We start from the raw sequence: 23210 nt of genomic DNA on the forward strand, positions 1-23210 counted from the left end.
CCCACACAGAACAACCCAACCCGGAGGATTTTCCAGCTTGGGATGGCGGAAGGAGCAGGCAGGGCTGGAAGGGGGGTCCACACGTGCCCACTCCCTCCCTCTGCCTGCAGCTCTCCATCCACCCGTGCCCTCAGGGTGCCAGGAGAAGCAGGGATGGTTTGGATCGTCACCTCCAGAGAAGCAGGGATGGTTTGGATCGTCACCTCCCGGACTTCCCCGGGTGGGCGTGGAGCTGCGAAGGTGCGGAGGAAGGAGGATGGAGAGGAGGCAGCGCGTTCCTCAAGGCGCTGCTGCTGCGGATTAGCGTGTTTTCCACGGAAAACAGGAGTGGGGGATGCTACTACCAAATCCTGGGAGAGAGGGAGAGGGAGGGAGAGGAGCAGCGACGGAGCCGGAGCCGCGCGGCCTCTTCCAGCCGAGCTTTGGGAGAAATCCCAGCCCGGCTGGGGCACAGATGGAGCAGAAATCACCTCCAGCCCCGCCTGCCTGGCTCAGGAGGCCTCGGGGGGATTTAAAACCCCTCACTGCCCATCTGGGGTGGGTTTTGTGCCTGGCAGTGATATGACACTCACATGGACACACACGCTCACCCGTGTCGCGGTGACACACGGCCAGGGCCACGCTGTTGTCCCTTGTCCCTTCCCCATGGTGGGGAGCAGCCGCTGGCCAGCGGTGCCCTCGTGGTGTTGGCACCGTGGCATCACCGTGTCCTTCACCCTCCTGCCCATCCCTCCTCTGCCTCATCCTCGCCAGCCCGGCGGCTGCTCCCGCCTGTTTCTATGGGAACTCGGCAGGAAAACGCATTTTGCAGCGCCAGCCCGCTGCCAGCCGTCCTCACCCCGTCACTGCCTCTGCCAGGGGCACCTCTGGGCACCCCTGTCCCTGTCCCTGTGGGGTGACCTGGTGGCCCAGTGCAGCAGGATGGGTGCCAAGGGGTCCCCATGGTGGGCCGGGGGTCCCCTGCAAACACGGATGTCCATAAAGGAGGATTTTGTGCTTCCCGCGGGATTTTTGGCTCAGGAATTGTAATTCCTCAGCCACCTCCTCTCTGGGAGTCCCAGTCCTGGCTCTGTGTCCCCACGGGGGTGGCTCGGGGTGGGTGATGGGCCCAGGAGGGAAGGAGCTGGATTGGGAAGCTGGGGATGCAGAGCCGGATTCATGGTGGGATTCATGGAGGGATTCATGGAGGGATCATGGAGGGATTCATGGAGGGATTCATGGAGGGATTCATGGAGGGATCATGGTGGGATCATGGAGGGATCATGGAGGGATCATGGTGGGATTCATGGTGGGATTCATGGAGGGATCATGGTGGGATTCATGGAGGGATTCATGGAGGGATCATGGTGGGATCATGGAGGGATCATGGTGGGATTCATGGTGGGATTCATGGTGGGATTCATGGTGGGATTCATGGAGGGATCATGGTGGGATTCATGGAGGGATTCATGGAGGGATTCATGGTGGGATTCATGGAGGGATTAATGGAGGGATCATGGAGGGATTCATGGAGGGATTCATGGAGGGATTCATGGAGGGATCACAGTGGGATTCATGGAGGGATCATGGAGGGATCACAGTGGGATTCATGGTGGGATTCATGGAGGGATCATGGTGGGATCATGGAGAGATCACAGTGGGATTCATGGTGGGATTCATGGAGGGATCATGGTGGGATTCATGGAGGGATCATGGTGGGATTCATGGAGGGATTCATGGTGGGATTCATGGAGGGATCATGGTGGGATTCATGGAGGGATTCATGGTGGGATTCATGGTGGGATTCATGGTGGGATTCATGGAGGGATTCATGGAGGGATCATGGAGGGATCACAGTGGGATTCATGGAGGGATCATGGTGGGATTCATGGTGGGATCACAATGGGATTCATGGAGGGATCATGGTGGGATTCATGGAGGGATCATGGAGGGATTCATGGAGGGATTCATGGAGGGATTACAGTGGGATTCATGGAGGGATCATGGAGGGATCACAGTGGGATTCATGGTGGGATTCATGGAGGGATCATGGTGGGATTCATGGTGGGATTCATGGAGGGATCATGGAGGGATTCATGGAGGGATCATGGTGGGATTCATGGAGGGATTCATGGAGGGATCATGGTGGGATTCATGGAGGGATCATGGTGGGATTCATGGAGGGATTCATGGAGGGATCACAGTGGGATTCATGGAGGGATTAATGGGGGGATCACAGTGGGATTAATGGAGGGATCACTGTGGGATTCATGGAGGGATCACAGTGGGATTAATGGAAGGATCACAGTGGGATTCACAACATGATTCACAAAGGGATCACTGTGGGATTAATGGAGGGATCACAGTGGGATTCGTGGAAGGATCACAACAGGATTCATGGATGGATCACGGCAGGATAGTAGGGATCACAATGGGATTCACAGAGGGATCACTGAGGGATTCATGGAGGGATCACAGTGAGATTCACACATGATTCATGGAGGGATCCCAGTGGGATTCATGGAGAGATCCACAACACGATTCATGGAGGGATCACAGTGGGATTCAGAGGGATTACAATGGGATTCATGGAGGGATCACGGTGGGATCCACAACATGATTCACGGAGGGATCACAGTGGGATTCGTGTAGGTATTACAATGGGATTCACGGAGGAATCCCAGCGGGATCCAGCACAGGATTCTCAGCGGATCCCGGCGGGCTGCAGGCGCTCCTGCAGACGCGCAGGAGCGGCAGAGAGCAGCGGGGAGCTGCCGATCCGCGCTGCAGAGCCGCACGCAGCGCCGCAGCCAGCCTGGAGGGATGGAGGGATGGAGGGATGGAGGGATGGAGGGATGGAGGGATGGAGGGATGGAGGGATGGAGGGATGGAGGGACGGATCCTGCAGCAAACGCCAGCCCCGGCTCCCTCCCTCCATTGCCGGCCCTCCCCGCTCCCCGCGGCGGCCCCCGGCCCCCTCCCCGCCGGGGGGGATTACCGGAGCGGCTCCCGCGGCCATCTGGAGCGGGGGGCCGCCCCCTGCCCCCGAGGGACCGTGTCACCGGGGGATGGCGCTGCACGGAGCCCTCCGGGCCGCGCTCAGCAGTGGGGTCCCCGGCCAGCCCCGGGGGGAGACCGGTCCGGCCCCTTCCGCCGGGGTTTAATAGACTCGTGGCGTATTAACATCCCCATCATGTGATGAATCAGAGGCTGTTTCCCTCCGAGCTGCGAGCGGCGCAACAAAGCTGCGATTGAGGAGGGCTGAGGGCAGCGGCTGCGCCTCTCCGGCACCGCCAGACACCCCCCGGTGCAGGGGGGGCTGCCCTTCCTCCCGGCCCGCAGGAGGAGGAGGAGGAGGAGGAGGAGGAGGAGGAGGAGGAGGAGGAGGAGGAAGGCTCTCCGCTCGCAGCACGCAGCACGCAGCGAAACGAGCCGCGGAGCCAAGGGAAGGTCTCGGCTTTCCTGGGAAGCGCCAGACGACATCTCACAGCCCCATCCATCACATCCCGTCCCCAGCGCAGCGCGGGGGGTCCGGCCCTTCCCAGCCCCCCTTCAGCAGGTTTTGGGGTGCTGAGACAGCGAATAGCGCGGCTCCCCAAAAAACCTGAGCGCTGCTCTTCCCCTGCACGGAGTCGGGGCCAAGCCCGGGGGGTCCAAACCCAGGGGGTCCCAGCCCGCAGCGTTTGGGGTTTTGGGGACACAAACAGCTCGCAGCCCATAAACACACGGCGGGGACAGCTCGGGGGGTCCCACTCAGCACCCAAAGCTCGGCAAAGGGGGTGCCCCTGGGGCAGCCGGGGGGTGCTGACCCCACAGCGCGCCCTGCTCTGCCCATGGGGCCGGAGCGCAGCCCCCCTTCCCTAAAAGACCCCCCAGCAGCCCGCGGGGAGGAGGAGGAGGTGGAAGAGAGAAGGAGGAGAAGGAGGAGAAGGAGGAGAAGAAGGAGGAGAAGGAGGAGGAGGAGGAAGGAGGGAGCCGCGCCGGAGGCACTCACCGTGCGGGGCGGGCAGCGGCCGGTCCCCCCCGGCTGCCTACGGGCGCAGCATCTCCCCGGCCGTCCCCATCCCCATCCCCATCCCCAGCCCCATCCCCAGCCCCAGCCCGAGCCCGAGCGGGAGCCGGAGCCGCAGCCGGTGCTGGGCATGCTCGGGGCCACCGAGCGACACGTGACGCCGGGCTGGCACCGAGCGGGGCGGGGGGACCGCGCCGCCCCCACCGCCCCCCGCCGCCGCAGCCCCCGGGGGGACGGCAACCAGCCCCTCCGTGCCGCACCGGGGCCGCCGCCACCCCCATCCCGCGGGGAGCAGCTGGGAGCCGCTGCTCCCGCATCCAGAACCTCGACCTGCATCGCAGAGCCTGGGCACAGCCTGGATCTGCACCCCAAAACCTGGGCACAGCCTGGACCCAGATCCCAGAGCCTGGGCACAGCCTGGACCCACATAGCAGAACCTGGACCTGCATCCCAAAACCTGGGTATAGCCTAGACCAGCACCCCAGAACCAGAGGACAGCCTGGACCTGCATCCCAAAACCTGGGCACAGCCTGAACTGCATCCCAGATCCTGGACCTGCATCCTAAAACCCAGGCACAACCTGGACCTGAATTCCAGAGCCTGGGCACAGCCTGAACTGCATCCCAGAGCCTGGGCACAGCCTGGATCTGCACCCCAAAACCTGGTCACAGCCTGGACCTGAATTCCAGAACCTGGGGACAGCCTGGACCCTCATATCCCAGGGCCAGGGCACAGCCTGGACCTGCATCCCAAAACCCGGGCACAGCCTGGAACCAGATCCCAGATCCTGGACCCACATCCTAAAACCTGGGCACAGCCTGGACCTGAATTCCAGAGCCTGGGCACAGCCTGAACTGCATCCCAGAGCCTGGGCACAGCCTGGACCTGCATCTCAAAACCTGGGCACAGCCTGGACCCACATCTCAAACCTGGGGACAGCCTGGACCTGAATTCCAGAACCTGGGGACAGCCTGGACCTGCACCCCAAAACCTGGGGACAGCCTGGACCTGCACCCCAAAACCTGGGCACAGCCTGGATCCACATCCCAGAGCCTGGGCACAGCCTGGACCTGAATTCCAGAACTCGGGCACCACCTGGACCCACGCCCCAGAGCCTGGGGACAGTAGGGATGGAGTTCCCCAGCACATCCCCGTGTTGTTGGGGGTCAGAGGGGACCCTGCTCCCTTTCCCACATCCCAGCATCCCAAATCCTGCAGCCCAGCGTTGGGCAGCGCTCCCCAGGCACCCCAGCGCTGGGGTGGGGGACAGAGAGGTCCCCTGGGTTGGACAGGACATCCCTGGGACCGTGCATCCCTCGGAGCCCCTTTGGTGCCAGGCAGGTGTGGAACGCTCTGGAATGGCTCTGCAGCCCAGGATTGGCACCCCCGGGGAGGGGACGGGCAGCGGGACAGCCCCAACAGCTCAGCTGGATGGCTCAGGTGGGGCTGGCAGGTCCCTGCTCAGGTCCCCAGCCCGGCTGGGTGGCTCCTGGAGCTGGCACGGGGGCACTGGCCCAGGGGATGGAGCCCCACAGCCATGGCACCGTGCCACAATCCCTGGCACTGCCCTCCCTCTGCCTGTCACAGCTGCCAGGCCCTGGTGGCACCCCCAGCCCACAGGGACCTCGCTGGGCCTGGGGACAGCTCTGGGAAGGGACAACAGCATCCACCCTTGATCCTACAACGGGGCCCTAGGGGATGGCCATGGGGGTGGCTTCCCCTGGATCTGCTGCCTCCTGTGTCCCCACAGCACGGGGGGACACCCCCCCCCCCCGCCAGCCCACAGCAGGACCCCAGAATTGCAGTGTCCCCTCCCCAAGGCCATGTCCCCAGCCATTCCCTGCTCCACAGGGGCTGCTCCACCTCCTGCTCCCCAAAACGAGCCCAGGGGAAACTGGGGAGCTCTGGGGGAGCCCCCCAACCCAACCAGGCAGGCTGAGCGCCCCAGTTTGGTGTCTGGTTCTTCCCTGCTCCCTTTTTTTGGCACAGCAGCCCCATCCCAAAGCCACGGGCAGAGCGGGGCCTCTCCTCCTGCAGGCACAGCTGGGGGCAGGATTGGGATGAAAAATCCCATGGGAGCACCGGGATCGGGCACTGGGTGCTGCCCACCCACACTCGGGGCTGGGAGGGGCATCTCCTGGAGCTTCCCTTCTCCACAGCTGGGCCTGGTGCCACCTCTGGGGGACAACGGCCACCACTCGGTCCCCTGGGCCCCAGGTGGGACTGGCAGGACCCTTCCCCAGCCCTGGCCTGGTGGTCACCACCTTCCAAACCCATTCCCTGCTCCGCTGTGACATTCCCAGGTGCCCAGGGAAGCTGGTGCCTGCCCCAAAGGAGCACGGCACGGGCACAGCACAGCTCCAACCCCACCAGGAGGCTCCTGGAGGAGCCCAAATTCCATTTCCTGCTGGGGCACACACAGAAGGTGCTTCCTGAGATCCCCAACTCCAGCCCCACCAGGAGGCTCCTGGAGCAGCCCCAATCCCATTCCCAGGTCCTGGGGCACACACAGAAGGTGCTTCCCGAGATCCCAACTCCAGCCCCACCAGGAGGCTCCTGGAGCAGCCCCAGTCTCATTCCACGCTTCACCCCCAGGTCTGGGGTGCACACAGGGAAGGTGTTCCCTGCTCCCAAGATCTCAGCTCCAAGGTGCTGCCTTTGATCCCAAGGTGCTTCCTGATATCCCAACTCCTGGAGGAGCCCAAATTCCATTCCCTGCTCCGCTGTGACATTCCCAGGTGTGCAGGGAAGGTGCTCCCTGCCCCTGGGGTCACAGCTCCAGACTGACCAGGAGGTTCCTGGAGCAGCCCCAATCCCATTTCCTGCTCCACTGTGACATTTCCAGGTGCTGTGGTGCTCAGGGAAGGTGGACCCCACTCCAGAGGAGGTACAACAAAATTCCACAGCTCCAGACTGACCAGGAGGCTCCTGGAGCAGCCCCAATCCCACTCCCTGTTCCTCTGTGACACCCCCAGGTCCTGGGGCACACACAGAAGGTGGTCCCTGAGATCCCAACTCCAACCCCACCAGGAGGCTCCTGGAGCAGCCTCAATCCCATTCCCAGGTCCTGGGGCTCACACAGAAGGTGGTCCCTGAGATCCCAGCTCCAAGCCCACTTGGACGCTCCTGGAGCAGCCCCAGTCCCATTCCTAGGTCCTGGGGCACACACAAAAGGTGGTCCCTGACTTGGAGAACACAGCTCCAGCCCCACCAGGAGGTTCCTGGAGCAGCCCCAATCCCATTCCCAGCTCCTGGGGCGCACACAGAAGGTGCTTTCTGAGATCCCAGCTCCAACCCTACTTGGAGGCTCCTGGAGCAGCCCCAATCCCATTCCCTGCTCCCCTGTGACACCCAGGTCCTGGGGCACACACAGAAGGTGGTCCCTGACTTGGAGAACACAGCTCCAACCCCACCAGGAAGCTTCCAGGGCAGCCCCAATCCCATTCCCAGGTCCTGGGGCACACACAGAAGGTGGTCCCTGACTTGGAGAACACAGCTCCAACCCCAGCAGGAAGCTCCCAGGGCAGCCCCAGCCCATTCCGTGCTCCACTGTGACATTCCCAGGTGCTGTGGTGCTCAGAGAAGGTAGGTGGTCCCTGTCCAGAGGATGCACAACAAAATTCCACAGCTCCAGACTGACCAGGAGGCTCCTGGAGAAGCCCCAATCCCATTCCCAGGTCCTGGGGCACACACAGAAGGTGGTCCCTGAGCTTCCAGCTCCAACCCCACTTGGACGCTCCCGGAGCAGCCCCAATCCCATTCCCTGCTCCTCTGTGCCATTCCCAGGTCCTGTGGCGCACACAGAAGGTGGTCCCTGACTTGGAGATCCCAACTCCAACCCCACCAGGAGGCTCCTGGAGAAGCCCCAGTCCCATTCCCAGGTCCTGGGGCACACACAGAAGGTGGTCCCTGACTTGGAGAACACAGCTCCAACCCCACCAGGAGGTTCCTGGAGCAGCCCCAATCCCATTCCCAGGTCCTGGGGCACACACAGAAGGTGCTTCCTGAGATCCCAACTCCAACCCCACCAAGAGGCTCCCGGAGCAGCCCCAATCCCATTCCCAGGTCCTGGGGTGCACACAGAAGGTGGTCCTTGACTTGGAGAACACAGCTCCAACCCCACCAGGAGGCTCCCAGGGCAGCCCCAATCCCATTTCCTGCTCCCCTGTGACATTCCCAGGTGCTCAGAGAAGGTAGGTGGTCCCTGTCCAGAGGAGGCACAACAAAATTCCACAGCTCCAACCCCAGCAGGAGGTTCCTGGAGCAGCCCCAATCCCACTCCCTGCTCCTCTGTGCCATTCCCAGGTCCTGGGGCACACACAGAAGGTGGTCCCTGACACAGAGGACACAGCTCCAACCCCACCAGGAGGCTCCTGGAGAATCCCCAGTCCCATTCCCAGCTCCTGGGGTGCACACAGAAGGTGGTCCCTGAGATCCCAACTCCAACCCCACCAGGAGGCTCCTGGAGCAGCCCCAAATCCCATTCCCAGGTCACACAGAAGGTGCTTCCTGAGCTCCCAGCTCCAACCCCACCAGGACGTTCCCGGAGCAGCCCCAGCCCCGCTCCCGCTGCCCGAGGGACACTTGGGGCTGCCCAGATGAGAGCGGCAGTTCCCGGCGCTTTGCCCCAGCCCGCCGGGGGATCTTTGCTCCCTGTGCCGGGTTTTTATGGCTGTCTGGGCACACGGGGAAAGCTCCGGGAGCCACATAGGGCCGGGCTGAAAGATCCCGTCTGGAACAGCCTCAGCCGGCAGCACCCGGAGCCCCACGCCAGGCGAGGCACAGCCTGCAGCTCCCAAACTGTCTAGACACCAAAATCTCACCACGGCCCCGCTCCCGGCACCGGAGGCAAGGAAGGGCCGAGAGGGAACGGGGAACATCCCAGCGGGATGAACCGGGAGCAGCGCCTCGGGCTGGAGCATCCCCGAGCCGCGCTGCGGCTGCCTCAGCCCGCCCGGCACAGCCACCCCCGGAGCCACCGGGCTCCTTCCCACAGCATCCAGGAGCCGCAGGAATTCCCCGCTGGGCTCCGGGGGATGTTTCCCTGCGGGATGAGGCGGGGAAGGGGGTGGCTGGCTCGCCCACCCCACCCTGGAGCTGCCCGGAGCCTCCGAGGGGAGTTTTGCATGCGGTGCAGGAGCTGCAGGTGCAGGGCCCGGAGCCGGGGCTGCTCCTTCCCGCTCCCCGCAGCATCCCGGGATGCAAAAGCTGCTTCCCCCGGCCCCTTCTCACTCACTTGATGAAGTAAAGGCCGCCGTGCGTGCTGCTGTCCACCTCCCAGCCTCGGGGCAGCCCTGCGGGGACAGGCCAGCAGCGGGGTCACCCTCCCTGTCCCCTCCCGCTGTCACTCCCCCACCCCGGGGAAGGACAGGGATTTTGATTTTTGACACTTTGTGCCGCCGCGCTTGGCTCTCACAAGGCTCAAACTGCATTTTTTGGAGAAGTTTGAGGCCCCTCCTCATCGGAGACCACAGGAGGGAGGGGAAAATCCACCAGGAATCTCTCCAGCTGGAAAAGCCAGGCTGGGGAGAGAGAGCATCACCTCGTACGACCCCCCAGCCCTCCCCAGCTGCAAACAGCTCCTGCTGGCTCAATTTTGGGGTTCTCCTTTGCACTCCCGGGGGTTTCTCTCCCCATTTCCCAGCCCTGGCTCACCTGCGCAGGAGAAGTGCCCGCTCTGGATGGCGTAGCCCGTGCCAGGGTGCACCCAGCTGGTGGATTTGGTGTCGTCGCTGTCAGGGACAAGGACAGAGGGGCTGTCAGCACCCCCGGGGGGCTCACAAACCCCTTCCCACCTCTGGGGAAGGCTCTTGGGGTGGGGGGATTGCTGCAGAACGAGCGGATTTTAGGGAAGAGAACTGCGACAGCGGAGAAACGGGAGGACAGGAGAGGTGGCCGTGCCATGGGGCAGCAGGAGGGACAGATTGTACCCCAAAGCGAGCCCCCCATAATTTTCAGCCCTCCAGCCCCAGCAGAACCCCCTCCCCAGCCCAGCACGTACTTGATGAAGAAGATTCTCCCGTCCCCGCAGACGCCGTAGGTCCACCTGCCCGGCAGGTCCAGCCACTCGATGTCATCTCCCCCCATGGGGGTGGCACGGGGGGCTCGGGCACGGAGCAGCCCCGGGACAACCCCCGGGAACAAGGCTCAGCTCAGCCCTTCCAGCCCGGCTCAGTTTGCTGCGAATAACCCGGCAGGGAGGGAAAAGAATAGAAAAGAAAAAAAAAAAAATTCCCGACCAAACCCATAGAGTTTAACCCCCTCGGAGCCGCGGCACACTCCCAACCCTCCCCGCGACTCCCCTGCTTCCTCCAGTGCCTACTCGCTGTAATTACCAGCAATTAACTCGAGGTGAGTAATTAGGGAGTTGTTACTTCCCTCTCCTGTTCATTTGGAACAATGTCGGGTTCATCCCGGCCCGTCTGATCTCGCAGCCAAGCCATATGTAGGGCACCCTGATGATGATCTGCGGCACTTTTGGGGCTGCCCAGCGGGGATTTTCTCTCGCAGCCCTCAATTAAATGTCTTTTAAGGCCAAAGGTGGGGTCTGGGAGGCACCAGGGCCGCTGAATGAAGGAGCCAATTTGCCCTCCTGCCTTTGCAAAGCTGCTCGTGGCACCAGCAGGGAGATGCTGGCTCGGGAGAGGCCCCAGAGGTGGAAAAAAAGGAAAAAAAAAATTAAATTTCCTGCTTCCCAAAAACTCCTTGGTTCTCAAAGCAGGATTTTAGGATTATTAAGGTTGGAAGAGACTGAACGTTTGACCCAGCAGCACCACGGCCACTGAAGTGTTTCGGGGTTTTTCCCCACATCAGAGCTGGGATTTGGGGAAACCAGTTCCCCGAAAGCTTTTCCCGGAATTCTTTGAACCACTGGATGAGAAAAACACGTCTGGTTGGTGCCTCAGGGAGAGCGGCTGATGGCGCTGCCACCGTCCTGGGCATTGTTTCACCTGGAAAAGCTCAATTCCATGGGCATTGTTTCACCTGGAAAAGCTCCATTCCATGGGCAGTTTCACTTGGAAAAGCTCAATTCCCTGGGCATTGTTTCACTTGGAAAACTCCACTCCATGGGCATTGTTTCACCTGGAAAAGCTCAATTCTGTGGGCATTGTTTCCTTTCCTTTCCTTTCCTTTCCTTTCCTTTCCTTTCCTTTCCTTTCCTTTCCTTTCCTTCCCTTCCCTTCCCTTCCCTTCCCTTCCCTTCCCTTCCCTTCCCTTCCCTTCCCTTCCCTTCCCTTCCCTTCCCTTCCCTTCCCTTCCCTTCCCTTCCCGGATTTTTTTTCCTTTCCCAGATTTTCCTTTCCCGGATTTCCCTTTCCTTTCCTGGATTTTTCTTTCCTTTCCTGATTTTCCTTTCCCGGATTTCCCTTCCCTTTCCCGGATGTCCATTCCCTGGATGTCCCCGGCAGCACCGATGTCCCCACAGAGGAGCACAGGGAGGGCAGCAGCTGGAGAAGGGACGTGTGGCGCGGTGACAGCGCTGTCACCCCGGCAGGGAGGACACCGAGCCCGCGGTGACCCCGCCGAGGGACACCGAGCCCGGCTGGGGACATTTCCTGCTGGCGCGGGTGGCTCAGGCAGCAGGAATGTCACAGAACCGGGGCGGCCGCTGCTCCCGCCCTGCGCTTTCCTGTCCCCAAACTCGTCCGGACATGGGAGGCGGCGGTGACACCTTGGGGACATCAGAGGGGCAGTGGCACCTTGGGGACAACCTCAGCGGGGGCGGTGACACCCTGGGGACAGCATCAGAGGGGGCGGTGACACCTTGGGGACAACCCCAGCGGGGCAGTGGCACCTTGGGGACAGCATCAGAGGGGGCAGTGGCACGTTGGGGACAACCTCAGCAGGGCAGTGGCACCTTGGGGACAACCTCAGAGGAGGTGGTGACACCTTGGGGACAACCTCAGCGGGGTGGTGGCACCTTGGGGACATCAGAGGGGCAGTGGCACCTTGGGGACAACATCAGAGGGGCAGTGGCACCTTGGGGACAACTCAGAGGGGTGGTGGCACCTTGGGGATCTCAGCGGGGGCAGTGGCACCTTGGGGACAACATCAGAGGAGGCGGCACCTTGGGGACAACCTCAGTGGGGCTGTGGCACCTTGGGGACAGCATCAGAGGGGGCAGTGGCACCTTGGGGACAACCCCAGAGGGGGCGGTGGCACCTTGGGGACAACGTGGGGCAGTGGCACCTTGGGGACAACTCAGAGGGGTGGTGGCACTTCGGGGACAACCTCAGTGGGGCAATGGCACCTTGGGGACAACCCCAGCGGGGCAGTGGCACCTTGGGGACAACCCCAGCGGGGCAGTGGCACCTTGGGGACAACATCAGCGGGGGCAGTGGCACATTGGGGACAACATCAGCAGGGGCGGTGGCACTTTGGGGACAACCTCAGTGGGGGCGGTGACACCTTGGGGACAACATCAGTGGGGGCGGTGACACCTTGGGGACAACACCAGAGGCGGTGGCACCTTGGGGACAACCCCAGAGGGGGCAGTGGCACCTTGGGGACAACATCAGCGGGGGCAGTGGCACCTTGGGGACAACCTCAGAGGAGGTGGTGGCACCTTGGGGACAACCCCAGAGGAGGTGGTGGCCTCGGCGGCGGCGCGTCCCGAACGGTTCTGGCACCACCTTCTGGACAAAAGATTCCCGGGAAAAAAAAAAATAAATAAAAATCGGGAATGCGGCTGAGAAGGAGGGACGCGGTGCTGCCACTGTCCCCAAGTGATGTCCCCTCCTGGGCTGGAACCATGGAATGCCTGGGATGGGATTGAAGGATTTAGGGTGCTCCAAGCCCTGCCCGATGTGGCCTTGGACACTTCCAGGGATGGAGCAGCCAGGGATTCTCTGGGAATTCCGTGCCAGCGTGTCCCTGGCATTCCGGGTGTGCCCCAGCCCCAGGTCCCGGCTGGATGCCAGGCTGGGAACACCACAGCCACAATCCCAAACTCTTTGCTTCCCTCCTGGCATTCATTCCCAGCTGGAGCAGAACCCGGAAAAGCTGGAATTGTTCTTCCCACCTGGTTGGAAATTCCGGGCGATTTGGGCCTCCCTGCGCCATTCCCAGTGGGAATGTTGGGCCTGGACACACCGGGAGATGTTGGTCACCCTCTGCTCCCATCCCACAGCATCCCCCAGCGATTCCCTGGAATCCAGCAGGGAACATCCCTGCAGCTCTGGGAATGTTTCCCACCTGGAGCTGCTTTTCCCAAATCCAACCCAAATGACCCCAGGAACAGCCCTGAAGGATCGGGAAGAGGAGCTGAACCCAAATGTCCTCCCTGGCACAAAGGATTCCCAAAGTTCCAGAGGCAGGGGATGGGCACGGCTGGCACAGATTCGGCTCCTGGGGAGCATTTTTTGTGGGATAGGGAAGGGAGGGAGCAGGGAGGGGAAAGGGAAGGAAAAAGGGGGAAGGAAAAAGGGGAAAGGAGGAGGGAAAAGGGGAAAAAAGGGAAAAGGGAAAAAGGGGGAAAAAAAAGGAGGGGAAGGGAAGGGGAAGGGGAAGAAAAAAGGGAAAAGGGGGAAGGAAGAGGGGGGAAAAAAGGAAAAGGGGGAGAAAAAGGGAAAGGGGGAAAAAGGGAAAGGGGGAAAAAAGGAAAAGGGATAAAAAGGGAAAAGGGGGGAAAAAGGGAAAGGGGGAAAAAGGAAAAGGGAGGGGAAAAGGAAAAGGGGGAAAAAAAGGAAAAGGGGGAAAAAGGAAAAGGGGGAAAAAGGAAAAGGGGAAAAAGGGAAAGGGGGAAAAAGGAAAAGGGGAAAAAGGGAAAGGGGGAAAAAGGAAAAGGGGGGGAAAAAGGGGGAAAGGAAAAGGGGGAAAGGAAAAGGGAGGGAGGGAGGGAGGGAAGGAGGGAAGGAGGGAAGGAGGGAAGGAAGGAAGGAAGGAAGGAAGGAAGGAAGGAAGGAAGGAAGGAAGGAAGGAAGGAAGGAAGGAAGGAAGGAAGGAAGGAAGGAAGGAAGGAAGGAAGGAAGGAAGGAAGGAAGGAAGGAAGGAAGGAAGGAAGGAAGGAAGGAAGGAAGGAAGGAAGGAAGGAAGGAAGGAAGGAAGGAAGGAAGGAAGGAAGGAAGGAAGGAAGCAGCTCCTCCTCCAGGGGCACATTCCCACATCCTGAGCTTTTGCTGGATTCAGCAGAGGAGGCCCAGATGGGACATTGGGCAGGAATTCTCCCTGGCAGGTGCCGGGGTGGAATTCCCAGAGAATCCATGGCTGCCCCATCCCTGGGATAGGGAAAAGGAGTGGGACTGGAGGATCTTGGATTTCATTTTTCATTTTAAAGCTCATTTTAGAGGCAGCAAATCCTTCCACATTTAAAAATCTGCTTTAAAAATCTTCCAAAATTCCCCATATCCAGCTTTTTTTTTTTTTTTTTTTCTTTTTTTTCTGGAATACTGTAGGAAATTCTCAGTTTTTTTCTTTATTCCAGCAGTTTTTTTAAATCCTGATAATCATGAAAATCAACCCTGGGGTGTTTTAGGGGATGAACAAAGTGAAAACAAAGAGGGGAAAACATGGATTGTGCTCCAAGGTGGGAATTCCGAGTGAAACTTTTTTTTTAAGGAATAAATCTCCACTAACTTGGAATTTCTTCCTAAAACACCCCCAAAATTCCAGAGATTCCCAGGGAACGCCCACAGGTGGAGCAGAACCCTGGGGGTGTCACCTCCAAAGGGAGGTGGAAACAGGATTTTAATTAAATCCCAAAAAATTCTTCATCTCATTCCTTGGGAATCCCTGGAAAAATCCAGTTTATTCCTCCAGACAATCCTAATTTTGGGATCATTTTCCCAAAATTTCCCAGCTCCTGCCAGGAATTCCAGCTTTGGGATGGAATTCCCTGCTCTAAAATCCACGGAATGACAACCACAGCTTCTCATCGCTGAGAAATCCAATTCAAAATTGGATTTTTAAGCCGTTTTCCCCGCAAATTTTCCCCAGATTTATCTTGCAAATCTCTTTATTACAACGCACGGATTAGTCCTGAATAGTTTCTTATGTACAGAAATAGAATTTTTAGGTAGAAAAAACCCAACAAAGCGGCCACAAATCAAGGAAAATCCATAGAAAGCCAAATCCACACTCTTCCCGAAATGATACAAAAATAAAAATCTGCAGATCACAGTTTTGATTTAAATCCCTCCAAGTTTTCCTTCCCATATATTTTTTTAAGGAATTTTAGAGGGAAAAAGGGAGCTCTGAGGCGTTCAGGGATGGGTTTGGTGGTAATTCCATTCAATTTTCTGCTGGAATAGCTGGAAAAAAGGAGGTTGGAGAAGTGGGAAAAGCTCATCCATGGGAATTTTGATTTAAAAAATCGTATTTTTCCAAAGTTTCAACCTTTTGGAAGAAGTTGTTCCTTCTTTAAATCCCATTTGTCCAAGCAGCTGTGGATTCCCAGCGCTCCCAAGGTTCTCCTGAGCACCAAAAAAATCCAAGTTGTCCATAAAGAACTGAAGCAGCACAATCCCAAAATTCCAGGGACTGGGAGATTCCTGGGAAAAACCAACTGGGAGATCCATGGAAAAATGGATGTAGTGTGTTTTCCTTGGAATGATCATAAATCCACACACTTTCCTTCTTACAATTCCATTTTTTTGGGGTTTTTTTTTGGTTGGTTTTCCACCCCTGAATTAAAAAAGCAAATCCAATGTGAGTAAAATCCTCAAAAATTCCAAGTGGATTTTTCAGGATTTGAGGGGTTGATGCAAATTTTTAATTATTTTTGGAGGGAAAAAATTCAATTTTTGGGGTGGCAAACAGCTGGAATTTGAATTAACACAACTCTAAGTTAATGAATCCCCTGAATTTTCTAATTGCACCACAAAAAGGGGATTTTTCACCTCAAAGAAGCCACTTCCTGCAATAAAAAAAAAAAGATAAATCCAAAAATTCTGGAGTTTTTCAAGTCAGGATAAAGCAGGAACAAATAATTTTCTTCCAAATTAAAAACTGAAGGAATTAAGGAAAAATTTAAAGCACTTAAAGGTTTTTCTTCTACAGAATGGAAATTATTCTGGCCAGCTGAACAAATAATTGATTTATTGACCCAGCTTTGTGCAAACATTGGAATTTTTCCATTTTTATTCCCTGCTTGGAAAATTCCCACACCAACCTCCAGCTCCAAACCCCTTTTTCCCTCAATGATTTTGATTAAATATTTTAAATTAAGAAAATAAATAAAGAGTTTTGTCCTCTCACTGAAATGCTTTTGGTGACCCCAGTGCAGACACAAAGAGTTAATACTGATTTTTGGGAAAGAAAACGGGGAATTGTTGCCTTTAAATTTCCTTAAATCCAAGATAATTTCCTTAAATCCAAGAAAATTATCAGGACAAGCAGATTGGATATAAAAATTCACTTCAATCCCTCTCCCAAAGCAGAATTACAGCAAAGATTCATTAAATAATTCAGGAATTTTCCTCCCTAAATTCAAGCATCATCCACAGCCTCATTAAGCTTTAATTATTAATTAGGATGAGGAATTTCCTTGTCCTAGGAACCAAGGAATTTGTTGGGACAAGCAGCCAGAACATTTTGGAATAATTCTGGGAAAGGGAATTATTTAAATCAATCAAACTAAATCTCAAAAAAGCTCCAGAAACACTCAAACATTGGATTATTTCAGAAAAAAAAAATAAAAAAAAAATAAAAAAAGTGGGAAAAAAAATCCCTTAAAGGAATTGATTTTTAAAAATGAGGCTTTTGGAGAAGTTGGAAAAAAAGGAGAAACACAAAAAAAAAAAAAGAAAACAAACCCTCACCTGCACATCCCTCAGGGAATTTTAAATCAAAACTGCAATTCCAGGGAATGAACCCCATAAATATTTCCTTCAAAATAGGTTTTGCTTTGTCTTTTTTTTTTTTTTTGTTTTTCCAAAGTGCAAAAATCCAACGGAACAGTCCCCACACTTCCCAAGGTACGGCAGGAAAAGGCATTTTTTGGGGAATGGATTGAACCCCAAGTGCTAATTAACAGGAATGCAATTAAAACACCCATTCAGGGAGCTCTGGGGGGTTTTATCTGGATATCAAAAGGAGAATTTGTTGAACATCAAAGTGGGGGAAAAAAATTAGGGACAAAGATAAAATCCCAATTTTTTTTCTCTCCCCATTTCAGCACATGCAGCTGCCACTGGTGGTTGAGATTTCATTAATTTAAGGGTCAGGCAAATTCCAGGAGTTTGAAGGTGCTAGAAGGGGGTCAGTCCTCTGGGAATGGAATTTTTGGAGCCTGTGGAATACCCTCAGTCTGTGCTCCGGGCTCAGGCAGTAGCCAATGGCCTCCTCAGTCTCCTGGATGCGTTTTTGGAACCTGCATCCATCCCGAGCCATCTCCTCCCACGGCCCCTTCCGGTCCTCCTCGCTGCTGATGTAATACTCAGTCACCTCTTCATGGAATGTCACCTGGAAAAAAGAAAACTTTCCATCAGGAATTCTCATCAAATCAAGCTCTGAGGAAATTCAAAATGTCCCTCAGACATTTTTGGATGTTCCAGGCCCAGGCCAGAAGCGTTTGAGACCCTGGCAGGCAGCTGGAAACAGCTGTGATTTTGGGTTTGAGCTGTGGAATGATTTACCAACCTTGCAGGGAGAACAAGAGGTCACAAAAGTTTAGATATTAGAGTAGAAGTAGTCACAAAGTAGGGGGAAGAATATTTAGGGCTGTACAGGAGGGTTTTAAGTCTTGTACAGGGGGGTTTTGTCAGAATTTGAGGTATTGATGATTCTGAGATTGTAAAAAGTTTTTGTCTTTTTGCCCCATTGTTAAAGAACAAGTTATAATTGGTCTGTGCTGTTTCAAGGCTGTTTATTCTGTTTATCTCTAACATGTTCTGCTGCCCTGCCGCAGCTCTGTCCTGCAGGGCAGCGTGTGGGGCTCTGCCCTCAGTGGGATGGTACAAACATTAAATACCACAAACTACCTGTGCTGGATTTACAATAACGTGCCAATATCTGTCACCTACGTTGGACAGTGTGTCCCCAGCCTGAACCAACAGAAAAATGCCAACACCACAGTGAAACATGGAGGGCATGAAGAAGGAGAAAAAGGACAAGGCACACCCAATTTCCTCCATCTTGTCCCCTTTGGACCCCTCATCTAGAATCCTAAAATTTTACTTTTGCACCTGTGCCACACTTAATTATTGCTTATATCAAACACTCAGAGCTGGTAATTCATCCTGTAAGATTGAAAACTCTTTTCCATGGGCAGAGATCACAGACAGTGTCTCTGGGGGCTCTGTCCAAGGGGGTTCCTGACCCCTGCCAGGGTCCCAGGGCAGCCAGAGGGAAGCTCTGGATTCCCACAGGGGTTTTGGTTTTGTACATGGGGGTCAGAGGGTTTAAGATGGAGGGATTTGGGCCTGCCCTGTCCTCCCTCTTTCTCCTTCCTTCCCTCCATGTTCTTGGTGATGTTGGCACTCACAGATTGGTTTAGAGTAGAAAAGCACCATTTAATATAGGTAATAGGCATTGGGGTAAACTGTACCCATGTAACACGGAATGTACCATATAAAAGACAGCAGCAGCCCTGGGCAGAGGGGGAGAGAAGAAGCAGTCGGGAGTCAGAGAGGATGTCAGGGTGGGATCCTTGCTGGCACTGTGGGATTCCCTCCTGGAACTGTGGGATCCCTGCTGGATTTTGGGATCCCTCCTGGACTGTGGGACTGTAGGATCCCTGCTGGGACTATGGGATCCCTCCTGGCACTGCAGGACAGCTGTTGGGATTGTGGGATCTTTCCTGGAACTGTGGGATCCCTGAGGATTACGTAACAAAATCCCAGAAGGGTTTTGTTGAGTCAAGAGCTCCGTGAGTCACCATGGGGACAGATAAGGAAAACACTCATCCCAACGTGACCGGAACAACCGCCCTGGAATTCCAGGGGCGGGGTTTATGTAAGGAAATTAAAAATATACACATAAAAATTGTCACAATCCCTCCTGCAATTCCAGGGGATGGGGTTAATGCAATGAAAATAAAAAAATACACACCAAAACTGTCACAATCCCTCCTGCAATTCCAGGGGATGGGGTTAATGCAATGAAAATAAAAAAATACACATAAAAACTGTCACAATCCTTCGTGGAATTCCAGGGGGTGCAGTTCATGTAAGGAAATTAAAAATATACACATAAAAACTATCACAATCCTTCCTGGAATTTCAAGGGTGGGGTTTATGTAAGGAAATTAAAAATATACACATAAAAACACTCACAGTCCTTCCTGGAATTTCAGGGGGTGGGGTTTATGTAGGGAAATTAAAAATATACACATAAAAACTGTCACTTTTAACTCGTTTTAGCAGCTATTTTAAGTAAATAAAGGAATTTTTAGGCTCGAGATCTGCACTTGGCAGCGTTTAGACTAAGATTATGGTATGGGTTTAAATCTGAGTAAAACCCAGTTTATTTTAGGCTCCTGCTGGATTATTTGTGCCTTCGCATTCAGCTACAAAAAGGCACAAACTGAACTGCCAGCACCTCTAAAATCAGGATTGATTCCTCAAAAACTCTGCTACAGGACAAATATTCCTGGAAGCAGGAAAAAACATGGAAATGCACAAAAAAATTAAGTGCTGCTCCATCCCTAGGATTTAATAGCAGAAGGGTGTTTGTGCTGCAGGGAGCTTCCAACCTTCCCAGAAACCAGGAAAATCTGGAATTCCACATGGGATTGGGCCAGGAAAATGTGGAATTCCACCAGGGTTTGGGTCGGGGAAATTTGGAATTCCACAAGGGTTTGGGTCAGGAAAATTTGGAATTCCACAAGGGTTTGGGCCAGGAAAATCTGGAATTCCACAAGGGTTTGGATCAGGAAAATCTGGAATTCCACAAGGGTTTGGGTCATGAAAATTGGAAATTCTGTAAAGGTTTGGGTCAGGAAAACCTGGAATTTCACAAGGGTTTGGGCCAAGAAATTTTGGAACTCCACAAGGATTTAGGTCAGGAAAATTTGGAATTCCACCAGGGTTTGGGCCAGGAAAATCTGCAATTCCACAAGGGTTTGGGTCAGGAAAATCTGCAATTCCACAAGGGTTTGGTTAATCCCATTCCATGAGACACTTCCCACTATCCCAGGGGGGTTAGGATGAAAAGTTGACCCCAAAAATCAGAGGATCCAGGAATTCCCTGATCCCAAAAACCCGTGGGAGCAGGGCCAGCAGTGCCACGTGCCCTCCCAGCTGAGCTGAGGCCGAAGTGCAGCCAAGCCAAAGCTTTTATGGCTTTAGGAGCAAAACGCTGCAGGATTCCAGCGGGGAACCGCCCTGAGCTGGCTGGATAATCCCAAAATTTCCCGGGAATGTGCCTGGCCTCTGCTTCAGGAGCTGTTACATCAGCCCGTCCCCACCTTGCAGCCTTTTTACATCAGTCGGAGCCACAATTCCCGAGGCTCTGACGTCATTTGGGATATTGCAGCCAGCTCATCCCTTCTTTCATCACAGCTCCCACAGCACCTGAGCCCAAAATTCCTGCTGGAACCGCAGCCCTGCCACTTGGGAGTGCTCCAAATTAATTATTCATCGAAATTAAGGGAGAAAAATAAATGTATCTGCTGTAAAAAATACGAAAGAATTGTAAATATTTGCTGTTTGCATGATTTGTTCCACCACTGGATTGCACAGGGATTTGGCATTGAAGTCATCCACCTGGAACATCTGCAGCATCACAAAATTTAGGATGAATTCCTGTTTATCTGCATCCCAGCACAGGCATTATTATTATTATTATTATTATTATTATTATTATTATTATTATTATTATTATTATTATTATTGTTATTATTGTTATTATTATTGTTATTATTATTGCCCAAATTATAAAAAAAATCAAATTAATCTGGGCTCAAAAGTCCAGTTTTTTATTACATCCTTTCTATAAATAACTACCCCATACTTATAATATATTATATATTATAGTATAATTTATATTAATTATATTATATTTTATTGTACTATATTATATATAACATAATTTAATGTTATACTGTTTAATAACATCTTAAACGGGAATGGGAATATTGGAATGATTTATATGGGAATCTCAGTTTACTCCAGAATACTCAACAAGTCCATTTGGGTTATAAAAAAAAAAAAATCCTAAAAATTTTTTCGGTTTCAGGTCCTAAATAACTTCCTTTTAACTGGTGCTTTTCAGGGAAACTCCTCACAGCTCTGGAGTTAAAAATTTCCACCCCAGCCCTGGCGTTTCTCTGACGTCGAAACTACAAGAGGAAATAGAAGAGAAATTACAACTCAAAACGGAAAGCGAAGTCGGACTCTAGGGAAAAAAAATTCTCTGCCCCGGTTGTCAGCGAGTCTCAGAATTTCCCATCCCGTGCAAAGGATGAGGCGCAGCATTCCAGGGAAATGATCAGCACATATGGAAGCACGATCTGGAACGCTGACCTCACCCCCACTTGGCGCAGTGTGGGGTTTGTTTGTTTGGTTTTTTTTTTTAACAATCCCAAACCAGAAAAATATTAATAAAATCCGTACCTTTTTCCGCTTGGAACCCGCAGTTTTCTCCCTGCGCTGCCCCAATTCAGTGCTCCCGCAGTTGTGTTTTTCCAGCTGTACCCTACACACGGAGAAATGCTCCGAGGTGACAGAAATCGCTCTCTCTGCCCCTGGGAAAACCGGCGTCCCTTTTTTCTCCGCTGTCTGAAAGGCCGCCGTGAAATTCAAAGGGTTATAGGGATCGTCCGAGCTACAGAACGAGTTCCAAAGTTTCAAGTTTTCTGCCTCATCCACGCTCTCACAGTCCCACTCGTCCTCCTCGCAACTCGGAGAGCCCTCGGAGGACTCTGCCCACGAGTCTTCCTCCTCCTCCTCCTCCATGTCCGACATTCCCTTTCCCGGCTCGCTGGAAGACGTCTGGATGGTGGCTGTGAAGTTCTGAGGGTTGTAGGGATCCAGGCTGTAGAAGGAATTCCACAGATGAAGCCTCTCCCCGTCCTGGCTGTCGGCGTCTGAGTCCGAGGGCAGCTCTTCGCTGTCAAACCCGTCATCATCATCATCATCATCATCATCCCAATCTTCCTCATCCCCACTGTCCTCCCCACTGGATACTCCTCCGATGATATAATCGATTAATTTATTCCCACAGGCAGGTCTGGTGGAAATGGGGAAGTTTCGCTGCGTTGAGTCCTCACGTTTTTCTTCAGCCAAGCCTTCCCCAGCCGCATGGGGCTGCCCCACGGGGACACCTGCGGGCTGTGTCCCCGCATCCTCGGGGTGCTGCAAATCCTCGCTATTGCCCCGTTGCTCCGCGATTTCCCGGCAGACACCCCCATGCTGTTGCTGCTCCTCCTCCAGGCTGTGGTAGCCGTGGTCGGGCTCGGGCACGGGCAGCTGCCAGCGCTGGAGGAACGCCAGGCGCTTGCTGCGCAGGAACTCCACCTCAGGCAAACCCTCGGCTCGCAGGGGCTGCGGCAGGTGGCTGCTGCCCTGCTCCAAGCCCAGCACGTACCAATCCATGCGAAGGGCGCCCAGCTTGCCCCGCATTATCCCCGCTCGGTGCTCCGTGCCGCCCTCCAGCCGCTTCTCCGGGGGTTCCTCCGAGGCGTCCTTGGGCAGCAGCAGCAGCGGCGGCGGCGGCGCCGTGGCGGGGCAGAGCGCGGAGCTGAGCGCGGCGCCGGGCAGCAGCCGCTGCAGGAGGGCGGGCAGCGGCGACAGCAGCTGCGACACGGCCCTCAGCCACGAGAAGGGCGGGCTGGCCTGCGATGAGCCCGCCGCGCTGGGCGCCGCCAGCTTCGGCCAGGCCGCGGCCAGCCCCAGTCGCGCCCATCCCAAACCGGGGCCGGCGCGTTCGCCAGCGCGGTGCTCCATGAGGGCGTTCAGCGCTGCCAGCGGTGCGGAGGGGTGTGTGGAGCGGCGCTCCGCGGCGGGGCGGTGAGGCTGAAGGCTCGGCGGGCGGCGGGCAGCTCAGGTGCGGGTTGCGACTCCATCCTGAGGCAGCTTCAGCACAAAATGGCGGCGCCGCCGCCTCAGCGCTTCCCGCCCACAGAGGGAGGGGCGGGGCGGGGCCGTCACTGCCCCGCCCACTTGGCGTCACCGCCTCCCATTGGGCGGTGTCGACGGGGCCACGCCCACCCTCCGTGTGGCCACGCCCCGCGGGGATTGCATCAGCCGGCGCGCGGCAGCGCCCCCTGGCGGCGCGGGGGGAGCACACCCGGGCTTGTCCCGGGACACTTCGGGGACACTTTGGGGACAATTCGGGACAT

General features: G+C 55.2%; 2 protein-coding genes across 14 annotated transcripts in view; both read right to left on the minus strand.

Annotated features, from left to right (window-relative positions):
• PLEKHA6 (pleckstrin homology domain containing A6) overlaps positions 1-10923 on the minus strand; it is a 56349-nt gene extending 45426 nt beyond the window's left edge. For 12 of the 13 annotated variants that reach the window (XM_072918820.1, XM_072918819.1, XM_072918835.1 and 9 more), the window contains exons 1-3: positions 9993-10923; positions 9647-9723; positions 9228-9285 (exon numbers count right to left, since the gene is read on the minus strand). In XM_072918820.1, the coding sequence (XP_072774921.1) occupies positions 9228-9285; positions 9647-9723; positions 9993-10078 (221 nt within the window). In that variant the 5' untranslated portion in view covers positions 10079-10923. Of the gene's footprint in view, positions 1-3973; positions 4027-9227; positions 9286-9646; positions 9724-9992 lie in introns of those variants that run through there. The other variant, XM_072918830.1, reaches the window with a different exon arrangement.
• A 4004-nt stretch (positions 10924-14927) lies between these two features.
• Positions 14928-22992, minus strand: PPP1R15B (protein phosphatase 1 regulatory subunit 15B). Its single transcript, XM_030292102.4, has 2 exons — positions 21484-22992; positions 14928-17392 (listed from the first exon to the last, which is right to left on the minus strand). Exons 1-2 carry the CDS (start codon positions 22813-22815, stop codon positions 17144-17146), a joined length of 1581 nt encoding a protein of 526 aa, XP_030147962.4. The 5' UTR covers positions 22816-22992; the 3' UTR covers positions 14928-17143.
• Between the last annotated feature and the right edge of the window lie 218 nt (positions 22993-23210).

Source organism: Taeniopygia guttata, chromosome 26 (genome assembly GCF_048771995.1).
Source record: "Taeniopygia guttata chromosome 26, bTaeGut7.mat, whole genome shotgun sequence".
Taxonomy (NCBI): domain Eukaryota; kingdom Metazoa; phylum Chordata; class Aves; order Passeriformes; family Estrildidae; genus Taeniopygia; species Taeniopygia guttata.

Coding starts and splice junctions, on each gene's coding strand:
- PPP1R15B (XM_030292102.4), bottom strand. CDS start 22,815: ATGGAGCACCGCGCTGGCGAACGCGCCGGCCCCGGTTTGGGATGGGCG. Junction 17,393..21,483: donor CGGGTTCCAAGCGGAAAAAG/GTACGGATTTTA, acceptor TCTTTTTTCCAG/GTGACATTCCATGAAGAGGT.